This window comes from Oncorhynchus kisutch, linkage group LG19, assembly GCF_002021735.2.
Source record: "Oncorhynchus kisutch isolate 150728-3 linkage group LG19, Okis_V2, whole genome shotgun sequence".
In the NCBI taxonomy this organism is placed as follows: Eukaryota; Metazoa; Chordata; class Actinopteri; order Salmoniformes; family Salmonidae; genus Oncorhynchus; species Oncorhynchus kisutch.
In genome coordinates this window covers 56,116,155-56,131,645 of record NC_034192.2, presented here as the reverse complement: position 1 = coordinate 56,131,645, position 15,491 = coordinate 56,116,155, and the positions used below count along the sequence as shown (strand labels likewise).

At 45.8% G+C, this 15,491-nt stretch overlaps 1 protein-coding gene across 1 annotated transcript in view; it reads left to right on the top strand.

The window, feature by feature from the left end:
• LOC109882158 (uncharacterized) overlaps window positions 1–15,491 on the top strand; it is a 77,663-nt gene that overhangs the window by 55,134 nt on the left and 7,038 nt on the right. Inside the window, exons 5-6 of the mRNA XM_031797262.1 lie at window positions 11,316–11,495; window positions 12,179–12,356. Coding sequence (XP_031653122.1) covers window positions 11,316–11,495; window positions 12,179–12,356 — 358 coding nt within the window. The remainder of the gene's footprint in view (window positions 1–11,315; window positions 11,496–12,178; window positions 12,357–15,491) is intronic.

Sequence of the window (15,491 nt, the reverse complement as noted above, 5' to 3'; positions counted from 1 at the left end):
GAGGTATAGGAGAGAGGGATGTCTCTCTACAGTAGACTGATAGTTCCAGAGGTATAGGAGAGAGGACTGTCTTTATACGGTAGACTGATAGTTCCAGAGGTATAGGAGAGAGGGATGTCTCTCTACAGTAGACTGATAGTTCCAGAGGTATAGGAGAGAGGGATGTCTCTCTACAGTAGACTGATAGTTCCAGAGGTATAGGAGAGAGGGATGTCTCTCTACAGTAGACTGATAGTTCCAGAGGTATAGGAGAGAGGGATGTCTCTCTACAGTAGACTGATAGTTCCAGAGGTATAGGAGAGAGGGATGTCTCTCTACAGTAGACTGATAGTTCCAGAGGTATAGGAGAGAGGGATGTCTCTCTACAGTAGACTGATAGTTCCAGAGGTATAGGAGAGAGGGATGTCTCTCTACAGCAGACTGATAGTTCCAGAGGTATAGGAGAGAGGGATGTCTCTCTACAGTAGACTGATAGTTCCAGAGGTATAGGAGAGAGGGATGTCTCTCTACAGTAGACTGATAGTTCCAGAGGTATAGGAGAGAGGGATGTCTCTCTACAGTAGACTGATAGTTCCAGAGGTATAGGAGAGAGGGATGTCTCTCTACAGTAGACTGATAGTTCCAGAGGTATAGGAGAGAGGGATGTCTCTCTACAGTAGACTGATAGTTCCAGAGGTATAGGAGAGAGGGATGTCTCTCTACAGTAGACTGATAGTTCCAGAGGTATAGGAGAGAGGGATGTCTCTCTACAGTAGACTGATAGTTCCAGAGGTATAGGAGAGAGGGATGTCTCTCTACAGTAGACTGATAGTTCCAGAGGTATAGGAGAGAGGGATGTCTCTCTACAGTAGACTGATAGTTCCAGAGGTATAGGAGAGAGGGATGTCTCTCTACAGTAGACTGATAGTTCCAGAGGTATAGGAGAGAGGGATGTCTCTCTACAGTAGACTGATAGTTCCAGAGGTATTGGAGAGAGGGATGTCTCTCTACAGTAGACTGATAGTTCCAGAGGTATAGGAGAGAGGGATGTCTCTCTACAGTAGACTGATAGTTCCAGAGGTATAGGAGAGAGGGATGTCTCTCTACAGTAGACTGATAGTTCCAGAGGTATAGGAGAGAGGGATGTCTCTCTACAGTAGACTGATAGTTCCAGAGGTATAGGAGAGAGGGATGTCTCTCTACAGTAGACTGATAGTTCCAGAGGTATAGGAGAGAGAGAGATGTCTCTCTACAGGAGGCAGATCCAGCTAGATAGACAGGTTTGGGAGCAAGAGGATGTTTTTGGCATAGAAATATAATTAATAGAACGGGCTTGGAACCTCTAACCCATCGTTGACTTAAATGAATCTATTCTATGGATTCTATTTCTATGGTTGTTGGTTGGACGTCAGATCTCCTGGCTGCATGGTAAGCAGGTTTCCTTTGATCAACGAAAGGCAGCCCCTACTGGGAAAGAAAGAGAGAGGGAGACCGGGGGAAAAGAGAGAGAGAGAGAGGAATGGGAGAGAGATTGGTTATGCAATTCTTTTAATTTAGAGGAAAACACTGTGATGTATCAGGGAGGGGGGGGGACTGATCTCGTTATCCTGGGGAGGGTATGGAGGGATGAAGAGAGGAATAAACAGGGACTGGTGTTAGTTCTGGCTGGATATATAACCACACATCAGAGAGATGTAGTTACGGTGTTGTGATATCACATTAGAGGAATGTAGTTAGTGTTGTGATATCACATTAGAGAGATGTCGCTACAGTGTTGTGATATCACATTAGAGAGATGTCGCTACAGTGTTGTGATATCACATTAGAGTGATGTCGCTACAGTGTTGTGATATCACATTAGAGGAATGTAGTTACAGTGTTGTAATATCACATTAGAGAGATGTCGCTACAGTGTTGTGATATCACATTAGAGGAATGTTGTAAGCATAGTGAATGGGGTGAAATACTCTAGTATTTAATACTCTAAATACTCTAGATTTTATTATTAGTCAATGGGGTTGAGTACTGTTGTAGAGGGACCATGGAGAGAGCATGTAATCCAGTAGGGGGGAGGGGAGTGAGGCTTACTCCCAATAGAAATGCTGTTTTTGGGGATCCTCGCCCTCGCAGGTGGGTCCCTTTTTTCAGTATGGATCCCTCTTGGCACCTGTGTAGGAATTCCCACCACATTGCTATCCAATCCCTTCAGATCTACTATCCAATCCCTTCAGATCTACTATCCAATCCCTTCAGATCTACTATCCAATCCCTTCAGATCTACTATCCAATCCCTTCAGATCTACTATCCAATCCCTTCAGATCTACTATCCAAACCCTTCAGATCTACTATCCAATCCCTTCAGATCTACTATCCAATCCCTTCAGATCTACTATCCAAACCCTTCAGATCTACTATCCAATCCCTTCAGATCTACAGTCCAATCCCTTCAGATCTACTATCCAATCCCTTCAGATCTACTATCCAATCCCTTCAGATCTACTATCCAATCCCTTCAGATCTACTATCCAAACCCTTCAGATCTACTATCCAATCCCTTCAGATCTACTATCCAATCCCTTCAGATCTACTATCCAATCCCTTCAGAGCTACAGTCCAATCCCTTCAGATCTACTATCTAATCCCTTCAGATCTTCTATCCAATCCCTTCAGATCTACAATAGTGCCCAAGGGGTATGGGGGTAGGAGGTATGGGGTAGGAGGTATGGTGGTAGGATATAGGAGGTATGGGGTAGGATGTAGGGAGTATGGGGTAGGGGGTAGAAGGTAGGAGGTATGGGGTAGGAGGTAGGGTGTAAGTGGTAGGAGGTAGGAGGTATGGGGGTAGGTTGTAGAAGGTGGGGGGTAGAGCGTAGGAGGTATGGGGGTAGGGCGTATGAGGTAGGGGGTCTGTGGGTAGGAGGTATGGTGTATGGGGTATGGGGGTCGGGGTTAATCTTTACCGTCTCTGATGTCTTGAGGTTAGAGGTCAGGAGAGCCTTAGCTCCCTGTCACCTTACAGACTGATTGTGATTGGTCAATATTCCCTAGAGGCAACTAACATGTCTGCCATAGAGTTATAATGCTTTTGGTTGAAACTGCAATGGAAACACATGTCAAATGGGAACTCAAAAACAGAACACCATGAACAGAAGAGCCAACACACTCCTGACTGAGTGCCATTGACATTTCTGTTGTACTGGATTCTAAATACAATGGCCATAACCATTCTTTCTAGTGAACCATTCTAATGCTTTGTGGTTGAAAGCTGAATGAATGGCCAGACTCTCTATATGTGGCTCTAGTGGAACATGACCAGAGCCCTATTGGCCTATATAGAGTGCAGTTTGGGAGGCAACCATTGATCTATTATTAGAGTGTGTGACCTTTAACCTTCTGAGGTTTCTGATGTTTCCTAGAATGTCCTTGTTTTGTCACCTCATCCATACTAGCCAGACATTATAATCAGGTTCCGTCCATGTTCCATCCCTCTAGGTTCAGCTGTCTGTCGCTACCCATGATCCCTCTGCTATCTGCTCTTCTTTGATTGGCTCTTCTCCCTGAGCTATCCCAGTAGTCCACGGGGAGGCGTGGCTGGAGGCAGAGTTTAAAAGGCAAACTGCTTTTGAGCTGTGTGTGTGTGTGTGTGTGTGTGTGTGTGTGTGTGTGTGTGTGTGTGTGTGTGTGTGTGTGTGTGTGTGTGTGTGTGCGTGCGTGCGTGTGTGTGTGTATGTGTGTGTGTGTGTGTGTGTGTGTGTGTGTGTGTGTGTGTGTGTGAATTGGGATCTGTGCCTGCCTCAAGGTGACATGGAGACATTACTCAGAGTGATGGATAGGAGTGGGTGGCGGAGGAGTGTTCAAGAGTTGTGTGGATAGTGGTGTGTGTGGTGGCTCCCACTCAGAACAGACTAATGATGTCATCTCAGTCTTCTCTGCTCCTTGAATAAGAAGGACACACACACACCACTATGCGCCCTCACAAACACACACCAGGGTTTCCGTTAACCGCTAATAGCTGGGTTTTGGACAATAAAAAAATACATAAAATTGGTGCTGGCTAATTGTCCGGGAGAAGGAAATAAACTCCATTGCAAAATTAGGCTTTTTAGCATATTCACTGATGGAAATACATTTAACCAATCATGCTTATCGGTCTATAGGTTCATTTGCATAATTGAATGGAATAACATTTCTGCGTGTGTATTTTCGTTAGTCGTTGTGTGGCCTATCTAACCCATACAGATACAGAGCTTATATTTGAGCTGAAAATCTGCTGAGTCAAATGTGTTTTTATAAGCCCAATCATTGCGTAAAGAATTCTAAATATTTTACTTACCATTCCAGTATTTTACTTGCTATATTGTATTTACTTTGCCATCATGGCCTTTTTTTGCCTTTACCTCCCTTCTCACCTCATTTGCTCACATTGTATATAGACTTGTTTATACTGCATTATTGACTGTATGTTTGTTTTTACTCCATGTGTAACTCTGTGTCGTTTTATCTGTCGAACTGCTTTGCTTTATCTTGGCCAGGTCGCAATTGTAAATGAGAACTTGTTCTCAACTTGCCTACCTGGTTAAATAAAGGTAAAATAAAAAAATAAATAAATAAATGCAATCACGTGTTAAAAACAGTTTGGATTTTGATTTCTCAAGATGGCTTCCCATTCACCATTCAATAGGCAACAGTTGGCAGACTTCAGCGCGTCACTACCTTGCAATGAGCTGGAGGCAGTATGCTTTAATTGTTTGAAACCTGAATGTTTTACTTCATATTATGAGGCATGTTTTACCTTGCATCAAAGTAGCCTATCGTCAAAAGGATTTTATAAAGATCAAATGCCAACTTTCTTTCATTGTCCAGCAGCCAAACGTCAAGCCTAATCCTATCAGCAACCCAGTCTAGTTGTTGCATCTTTAGATCTCCCTTCTTTCTGAATTTCTAACGGATATTTTCATCTCTGTCACATGAAACCACCAACATGTACGGTATGCTTTTGGCAACAGTGTTTTCCCACTATTTGCATTATGGAACAAACATTTGCATAGTCTACTGCCGTGTGCACATCGCTGCGCTTGTAATGTGAAGAGATAATAGTTCATCAACATTTGAAGCTAAATTTTCTGATTTGTTGATTCAGCCTCATTGTTTATAAAAAAATATATGCATGTATCCTAGGCCTACTGGTTGTATGAATTTGAGATCAATCATCCCACAACTGTCCCAGAGTGTTTGGAATAGGCTATTTCTTTCTCGCATAGAACGACAAGCTGTAGTGGAGCGGGGCGAGAGTTTCAAGTTCCTTGGTGTCCACATCACCAACGAACTATCATGGTCCAAGTATATCAAGACAGTCGTGAAGAGGGCACGACAAATCCTTTTCCCCCTCAGGAGATTGAAAAGATTTGTCATGGGTCCCCAGATTCTCAAAAGGTTCTACAGCTGCACCATCGAGAGCATCCTGACCGGTTGTATCACCGCCTGATATGGCAACTGCTCGGCATCTGACCATAAGGCGCTACATAGGGTAGTGCGAACGGCCAAGTACATCACTGGGGCCAAGCTTCCTGCCATCCAGGACCAATATAATAGGCGGTGTCAGAGGAAAGCCCATACAATAAGTCAGATACTCCAGTAACCCAAGTTATAGACTGTTTTCTCTGCTATCGCACGGCAAGCGGTACCTGAGCGCCAAGTCAAGGACCAAAAAGGCTCCTCAACAGCTTCTACCCCCAAGCCATAAGGCTGCTGAACAATTTATAAAATCGCCATTTACATTGACATTATACCTACCATTATACCTATACTTATATACATCCAATCTACCTACCTCATCCCCATATTGTTTCATGTACTTTTCTGCTCTTTTGCACACCAGTATTTCTCCTTGCACATCATCATCTGCATATCTATCACTCCAGTGTTCATTTGCTAAACTGTAATTACTTCGCTACTATGGCCTATTTATTGCCTTACCTCCTTACTCCATTTGTACACATTGTATAGACTTTTTCATTGTCTTATTGACTGTACGTTTGTTTATGTGTAACTCTGTGTTGTTGTTTTTGTCGCACTGCTTTGCTTTATCTTGGCCAGGTCACAGTTGTAAATGAGAACAGGCCAACCTGGTTGAATAAAGGTGAAATAAATAAAAAAAGTTTTTTTTTATCCATGTATATTCACTTCGCTCCCACCTACATGGACAGATTACCTCAACTAGCCTGTACCCCCGCACACTGACTCGGTACCGGTGCCCCGTGTATATATCCTCCACACTGACTCGGTACCGGTGCCCTGTGTATATATCCTCCACACTGACTCGGTACCGGTGCCCCCTGTATATATCCTCCACACTGACTCGGTACCGGTGCCCCCTGTATATAACCTCCACACTGACTCGGTACTGGTGCCCCGTGTGTATAGCCTCCACACTGACTCGGTACCGGTGCCCCGTGTATATATCCTCCACACTGACTCGGTACCGGTGTCCCCTGTATATATCCTCCACACTGACTCGGTACCGGTGCCCCCTGTATATATCCTCCACACTGACTCGGTACCGGTGTCCCCTGTATATATCCTCCACACTGACTCGGTACCGGTGCCCCGTGTATATATCCTCCACACTGACTCGGTACCGGTGCCCCGTGTATATATCCTCCACACTGACTCGGTACCGGTGTCCCCTGTATATATCCTCCACACTGACTCGGTACCGGTGCCCCCTGTATATATCCTCCACACTGACTCGGTACCGGTGCCCCGTGTATATATCCTCCACACTGACTCGGTACCGGTGCCCTGTGTATATATCCTCCACACTGACTCGGTACCGGTGCCCCGTGTATATATCCTCCACACTGACTCGGTACCGGTGCCCCCTGTATATATCCTCCACACTGACTCGGTACCGGTGCCCCCTGTATATAACCTCCACACTGACTCGGTACTGGTGCCCCGTGTGTATAGCCTCCACACTGACTCGGTACCGGTGCCCCGTGTATATATCCTCCACACTGACTCGGTACCGGTGTCCCCTGTATATATCCTCCACACTGACTCGGTACCGGTGCCCCCTGTATATATCCTCCACACTGACTCGGTACCGGTGTCCCCTGTATATATCCTCCACACTGACTCGGTACCGGTGCCCCGTGTATATATCCTCCACACTGACTCGGTACCGGTGCCCCGTGTATATATCCTCCACACTGACTTGGTACCGGTGTCCCCTGTATATATCCTCCACACTGACTCGGTACCGGTGTCCCCTGTATATATCCTCCACACTGACTCGGTACCGGTGTCCCCTGTATATATCCTCCACACTGACTCGGTACCGGTGCCCCGTGTATATATCCTCCACACTGACTCGGTACCGGTGCCCCGTGTATATATCCTCCACACTGACTCGGTACCGGTGTCCCCTGTATATATCCTCCACACTGACTCGGTACCGGTGTCCCCTGTATATATCCTCCACACTGACTCGGTACCGGTGTCCCCTGTATATATCCTCCACACTGACTCGGTACCGGTGCCCCGTGTATATATCCTCCACACTGACTCGGTACCGGTGTCCCCTGTATATATCCTCCACACTGACTCGGTACCGGTGTCCCCTGTATATATCCTCCACACTGACTCGGTACCGGTGCCCCGTGTATATATCCTCCACACTGACTCGGTACCGGTGCCCCGTGTATATATCCTCCACACTGACTCGGTACCGGTGTCCCCTGTATATATCCTCCACACTGACTCGGTACCGGTGTCCCCTGTATATATCCTCCACACTGACTCGGTACCGGTGTCCCCTGTATATATCCTCCACACTGACTCGGTACCGGTGCCCCGTGTATATATCCTCCACACTGACTCGGTACCGGTGCCCCCTGTATATATCCTCCACACTGACTCGGTACCGGTGCCCCGTGTATATATCCTCCACACTGACTCGGTACCGGTGCCCCCTGTATATATCCTCCACACTTACTCGGTACCGGTGCCCCGTGTATATATCCTCCACACTAACTCGGTACCGGTGCCCCCTGTATATATCCTCCACACTGACTCGGTACCGGTGCCCCGTGTATATATCCTCCACACTGACCCGGTACTGGTGCCCCGTGTATATATCCTCCACACTGACCCGGTACCGGTGCCCTGTGTATATCCTCCACACTGACTCGGTACCGGTGCCCCCTGTATATATCCTCCACACTGACTCGGTACCGGTGCCCCCTGTATATATCCTCCACACTGACTCGGTACCGGTGCCCCCTGTATATATCCTCCTCACTGACCCGGTACCGGTGCCCCGTGTATATATCCTCCACACTGACACGGTACCGGTGCCCCGTGTATATATCCTCCACACTGACTCGGTACCGGTGTCCCCTGTATATATCCTCCACACTAACTCGGTACCGGTGCCCCCTGTATATATCCTCCACACTGACTCGGTACTGGTGTCCCCTGTATATATCCTCCACACTGACTCAGTACCGGTGTCCCGTGTGTATAGCCTCCACACTGACTCGGTACCGGTGCCCCCTGTATATATCCTCCACACTGACTCGGTACCGGTGCCCCCTGTATATATCCTCCACACTAACTCGGTACCGGTGCCCCCTGTATATATCCTCCACACTGACTCGGTACCGGTGCCCCGTGTATATATCCTCCACACTAACTCGGTACCGGTGCCCCCTGTATATATCCTCCACACTAACTCGGTACCGGTGCCCCCTGTATATATCCTCCACACTAACTCGGTACCGGTGCCCCGTGTATATATCCTCCACACTGACTCGGTACCGGTGCCCCCTGTATATATCCTCCACACTGACTCGGTACCGGTGCCCCGTGTATATATCCTCCACACTGACTCGGTACCGGTGCCCCCTGTATATATCCTCCACACTGACTCGGTACCGGTGTCCCGTGTATATATCCTCCACACTGACTCGGTACCGGTGTCCCGTGTGTATAGCCTCCACACTGACTCGGTACCGGTGCCCCCTGTATATATCCTCCACACTGACTCGGTACCGGTGCCCCCTGTATATATCCTCCACACTGACTCGGTACCGGTGCCCCGTGTATATATCCTCCACACTGACTCGGTACCGGTGCCCCCTGTATATATCCTCCACACTGACTCGGTACCGGTGTCCCGTGTATATATCCTCCACACTGACTCGGTACCGGTGTCCCGTGTGTATAGCCTCCACACTGACTCGGTACCGGTGCCCCCTGTATATATCCTCCACACTGACTCGGTACCGGTGTCCCCTGTATATATCCTCCACACTGACTCGGTACCGGTGCCCCCTGTATATATCCTCCACACTGACTCGGTACCGGTGTCCCCTGTATATATCCTCCACACTGACTCGGTACCGGTGTCCCCTGTATATATCCTCCACACTGACTCGGTACCGGTGCCCCGTGTATATATCCTCCACACTGACTCGGTACCGGTGTCCCGTGTATATATCCTCCACACTGACTCGGTACCGGTGTCCCGTGTATATATCCTCCACACTGACTCGGTACCGGTGCCCCCTGTATAGAGCCTCGTTATTGTTATTCTAATTGTGTTACTTTTTATTTTGTCTACTTGGTAAATATTTTCTTAACTGTTCTCTGTTTTTGAAGGGCTTGTAAGTAAGCATTTCATTGTAAAGTCTACACCTGTTGTATTCAGCATTTAATTGTAAAGTCTACACCTGTTGTATTCAGCATTTCATTGTAAAGTCTACACCTGTTGTATTCAGCATTTCATTGTAAAGTCTACACTTGTTGTACTCAGCATTTCATTGTAAAGTCTACACTTGTTGTACTCAGCATTTCATTGTAAAGTCTACACTTGTTGTACTCAGCATTTCATTGTAAAGTCTACACTTGTTGTACTCAGCATTTCATTGTAAAGTCTACACTTGTTGTACTCAGCATTTCATTGTAAAGTCTACACTTGTTGTACTCAGCATTTCATTGTAAAGTCTACACTTGTACTCGCATGTGACACATAAAGTTTGATTTAATTTGACCAATAGAATAGGTAAACCTTTCTACTATGAGGGTTAGTAGATGTCAAGTAAACGTCTATTCCACGTTGGTTCAACGTCATTTCAATCAAATGACGTGGAAACGATGTTGATTCAACCGGTGCGTGCCCTGTGGGTAGTGATGTTGCTGTTCGTTTTCTCGTCTTGTTGGCTGAGGAAAAGGAAGTGTGGACAGTTATTGTAATATCTTCAAAGCTGCATCGGAATTCATTAAGAAGGACGCAAGAACATTGTTCTGTTACGATGAATTCCCATCATCTAACTGGGATTTCTGTCATTCTGAGCACCGTGGGTGAACTCTCTAATCAGGTTATCCACCCAATCCATATGGGTCCAGTACATTTCTAGAATGTCCTGTAAATTAAAATGCTGCCGGTGAAATGTCCGTGCGCCACATTTTCCTAACGGAAACGCTTACACACCCACACACAAACAGTTAGCACACACACACTGTAACACTTGTGCAGAGAGAGAGAGAGAGAGTCTGACAGAGAATCTGAGCAATCTTTGGTCCTTGATGTTTATATTACATTATCACTGTTGTAATTATTCTGTAATGTTATCATCAGTCAGTCACAGAGCCTGTGCTGACACTGGTGGGGTCACCTCCCTACCTTTTGTATTGTGTCTTGGGTGTTGTTGTGTTAGCGATGATGGGATGCTAATGACTTTAGCTCTGGTTGCTGGTATTAACATGCATTACTCTGTGTGGGTTTGAAGCACAAGGGACTCACTCACATACGATTAGATGGGGATGTGAGCACGGAATTATGACTAAACTGACTAAATATCGCTGTATTTTTAGCGATTCATGCCTCAGTATGTTCTCTTTTCTGGTGAGCAGTGTCTCCCTAAGGTGGCGGACATGACATCGTTGCTAATGGTATTTCACTTGGCTGTAAGCTTCTGATAATTACCTAATAGCCTCGAACACAGAGGTTAATTCAATTTAGTCTCATTGCAGTTCAATAAAATGTAGCTTGATGATATTGTGTGAATGTTTGTGTCAGTGGAATTGAGAATAATCACTTTGTCTGTCTGTCTGTCTGTCTGTCTGTCTGTCTGTCTGTCTGTCTGTCTGTCTGTCTGTCTGTCTGTCTGTCTGTCTGTCTCTCTCTCTCTTTCTCTCTCTCTCCTCTCTCTCTCTCTCTCTCTCTCTCTCTCTCTCTCTCTCTCTCTCTCTCTCTGTCACACTCACTCTCTCCTCCCCCCTATCTCTTTCTCGCTCTCCCTCCCTCTCTTCCCTTGTTCCTTGTCTCCAGTTGATAAGTGGAGGATCTATCGTCAGCGCTGAGGCAGTATGGGACCATGTGACCATGGCCGACCGAGAGTTGGCGTTTAAGGCCGGCGATGTCATCAAGGTGCTGGACGCGTCCAATAAGGACTGGTGGTGGGGTCAGATTGACGAGGAGGAGGGGTGGTTCCCCGCCAGCTTCGTACGGGTGAGTTAGTGATACCTCACGTCACCCTAGTCTTCTGAGTGCCCCGATTCACACTATACCCACGTAGGATCTTCATTTGAGCCAGTTTGCTACAGGAGAAAAATAATCCTGCAGCAACAGGAAATGTGAATTGTTATGTGGATTATAATTAATGGATATATAATTAAGGGATTGATACATTTTTCAGGAAAATCGTGTCTGAAAGTGTAAATGACAGAAAGTTTTACATTTAAGTTTTAAGTTCTCCTGCAACATGGTGATCAAATTAAGATCCTACATCTGTAGGGAAAAGCCAAGCCAAGCTGGGCTGGCCTGGTAACCCATCTACTTTAGTTGCTGGAACCCTGCTAAAAAGAACAGTATGATATCCAAGCCAGCACAGTACACTTCCTGTTAGCTTCACAGTACACTTCCTGTTAGCTTCATACATTACCTGGTAAAGGCTACACACACTACAGCTAAAGAGGACATACTCTAGTAAACACTTCCTACTTAACTGAGTAAAGGCTCCATACATGACCAAGTGAAGGCTTTCTCCAGACTCCACAATGGCCATCCCAACCCTGACAACTCCATGTCCAGAGGCTAAACTAATTTCTCCCCACCACCACTACCTCTCCATCCATTGAGTCGATCCAGGCATTGAGTGAACCGGTGTGTTTCTGTCATTCTTTCTCTCTAAGGTCGAACCCCACCCTCCTCAACCCCAAACAAAACAGGTTTTCTATATCAACCCCATAGCAACTGCTCGGTTCCAAAACACTACGTCTAAGGTGCGTTTCCCAAACATCATCAATCAACCATCCAGCCATTCCCCCCCCCCCCCCCCCCACCACCCACCGCTCAGTCTGCCGACGCAACGTCTCCCAAACATTACCCAATCAATCAACCATCCAGCCATACCCCCCCACCACCCACCGCTCAGCCTGCCGACGCAACGCCTCTCAAACTTTGCCCAGTCAATCAACCAACGCACATCTAACGTTCCCATAACCTCCACAAAACATCTGTACAGTATGTCCTTCTATTGGTCAGGCAGAGATAGACTGGGTACATGTACAGTTGAAGTCAGAAGTTTACATACACCATAGCCAAATACATTTAAACTCAGTTTTTCCCAATTCCTGACATTTAATCCCAGTAAAAAGTCCCTGTTTTAGGTCAGTTAGGATCACCACGTTATTTTAAGAATGTGAAATGTCAGAATAATAGTAGAGAGAATTATTTATTTCAGCTTTAATTTCTTTTATCACATTCCCAGTGGGTCAGAAGAGAACATACACCCAATTAGTATTTGGTAGTATTGCCTTTAAATTGTTTAACTTGGCTCAAACGTTTCAGGTAGCCTTCCACAAGCTTCCAACAATAGGTTGGGTGAATTTTGGCCCATTCCTCCTGACAGATCTGGTGTAACTGAGTCAGGTTTGTAGGCCTCCTTGCTCGCACACGCTTTTTCAGTTCTGCCCACACATTTTCTATGGGATTGAGGTCAGGGCTTTGTGATGGCCACTCCAATACCTTGACTTTGTTGTCCTTAAGCCATTTTGCCACAACTTTGGAAGTATGCTTGGGGTCATTGTCCATATGGAAGACCCATTTGCGACCAAGCTTTAACTTCCTGATTTATGTCTTGAGATGTTGCTTCAATATATCCTCATAATTTTCTTTTCTCATGATGCCATCTATTTTGTGAAGTGCACCAGTCCTTCCTGCAGCAAATCTCCCCCACAACATGATGCTGCCACCACTGTGCTTCACGGTTCTTCGGCTTGCAAGCCTCCCCCTTTTTCCTCCAAACATAACGATGGTCATTATTGCCAAACAGTCCTATTTTTGTTTCATCAGACCAGAGGACATTTCTCCAAAAAGTATGATCTTTGTCCCCATGTGCAGTTGCAAACCGTAGTCTGTCTTCTTTATGGCGGTTTTGGAGCAGTAGCTTCTTCCTTGCTGAGCGGCCTTTCAGGTTATGACGATATAGGACTCGTTTTACTGTGGATATCGATACTTTTGTACCTGTTTCCTCCAGCATCTTCACAAGGTCCTTTGCTGTTGTTCTGGGATTGATGTGCACTTTTCCCACCAAAGTGCATTCATCTCTAGGAGACAGAACGCGTCTCCTTCCTGAGCGGTATGATGGCTGCGTGGTCACATGGACCTTTTTGCTTGATATCATGGGAAAATCTAAAGAAATCAGCCAAGACCTCCACAAGTCGGGTTCATTCTTGGGAGAAATTTCCAAACACCTGAAGGTACCACGTTCATCTGTACATACAATAGTACGCAAGTATAAACACCATGGGACCACGCAGCCATCATACCGCTCAGGAAGGAGACGTGTTCTGTCTCCTAGAGATGAACGTACTTAGGTGGGAAAAGTGCAAGTCATCACAAAGCTCTGACCTCAACCCTATAAACATTTGTGGGCAGAACTGAAAAAGCGTGTGCGAGCAAGGAGGCCTAAAAACCTGACTCAGTTACACCAGCTCTGTTAGGAGGAATGGGCCAAAATTCACCCAACTTATTGTTGGAACCTTGTGGAAGGCTACCTGAAACTTTTGAGCCAAGTTAAACAATTTAAAGGCAATGTAAGTGTATATAAACATCTGACCCACTGGGAATGTGATAAAAGAAATTAAAGCTGAAATAAATCATGCTCTCAACTATTATTCTGACATTTCACATTCTTAAAATAAAGTGGTGATCCTAACTGACCTAAAACAGGGCATTTTTACTGGGATTTAATGGCAGGAATTGTGAAAAACTGAGTTTAAATGTATTTGGCTAAGGTGTATGTAAACTTCCGACTTCAACTGTAGATTGTCTTCTGAGGGGAGGACGGCTTATAGTAATGGCTGGAACTGGGCTAATGGGATTATTTGATACCATTCCAAACCATTCCGCTCCAGCCGTTACCACAACTAAAGTGCCACCAACCTCCTGTGATATGTATATCAGTCACAAGATTGGGACTCATCAGAACACGATGGATCTATTATAGATTACAGCCTTCAGTTTTTTTCTCTTTTCTATTTACTCTTTTTATAGTCTGTTTATAACTGAGTCTTCTCCTCCACGATGCTTCTCAAATGACACCATTTTTACCTATATCGTGCACTACTTTTTACCAGATTCCAATGGTCCCTGGTCAAAAGTAGTGCACTATAAAGGGAATAGGGTGCCATTTGGGAACATACTCTGGCACGGTAGCAGCAGTTGGTTCCACCCGTCTCTCTGCTTGTTGTTGTGAAGCTGCATGGCGTCGTGTGTTTGGCATTACAACCGTCGCCACTTTGATGTTCAGTTGGCACACAGTGTTTCATCATCAGGTGTTGGCTTGGCTACCATACCTGGCATCTGATCCCCTCTAACCTACCTCTAACCTAACTCTAACCTACCTCTAACCTCTAAAATACCTCTACCCTACCTCTAACCTAACTCTAACCTACCTCTAACCTACCTCTACCTCTAACCTAACTCTAACCTACCTCTAACCTACATCTAACCTAACTCTAACCTACCTCTAACCTAAATCTAGCCTACCTCTAACCTACCTCTACCCTACCTCTAACCTAACTCTAACCTACCTCTAACATACCTCTAACCTAACTCTAACCTACCTCTACACTACCTCTAACCTAACTCTAACATACCTCTAACCTACCTCTAACCTCTAACCTACCTCTAACCTACCTCTACCCTACCTCTATCCTAACTCTAACCCACCTCTAACCTAACACTAACCTACCTCTAACCTCTAACCTACCTCTAACCTAACTCTAATCTACCTCTAACCTCTAACCTAACTCTAATCTACCTCTAATCTACCTCTAACCTAACTCTAATCTACCTCTAATCTACCTCTAACCTAACTGTAATCTACCTCTAACCTACCTCTAATCTACCTCTAACCTAACTCTAATCTACCTCTAACCTACCTCTAATCTACCTCTAACGTAACTCTAATCTACCTCTAACCTACCTCTAATCTACCTC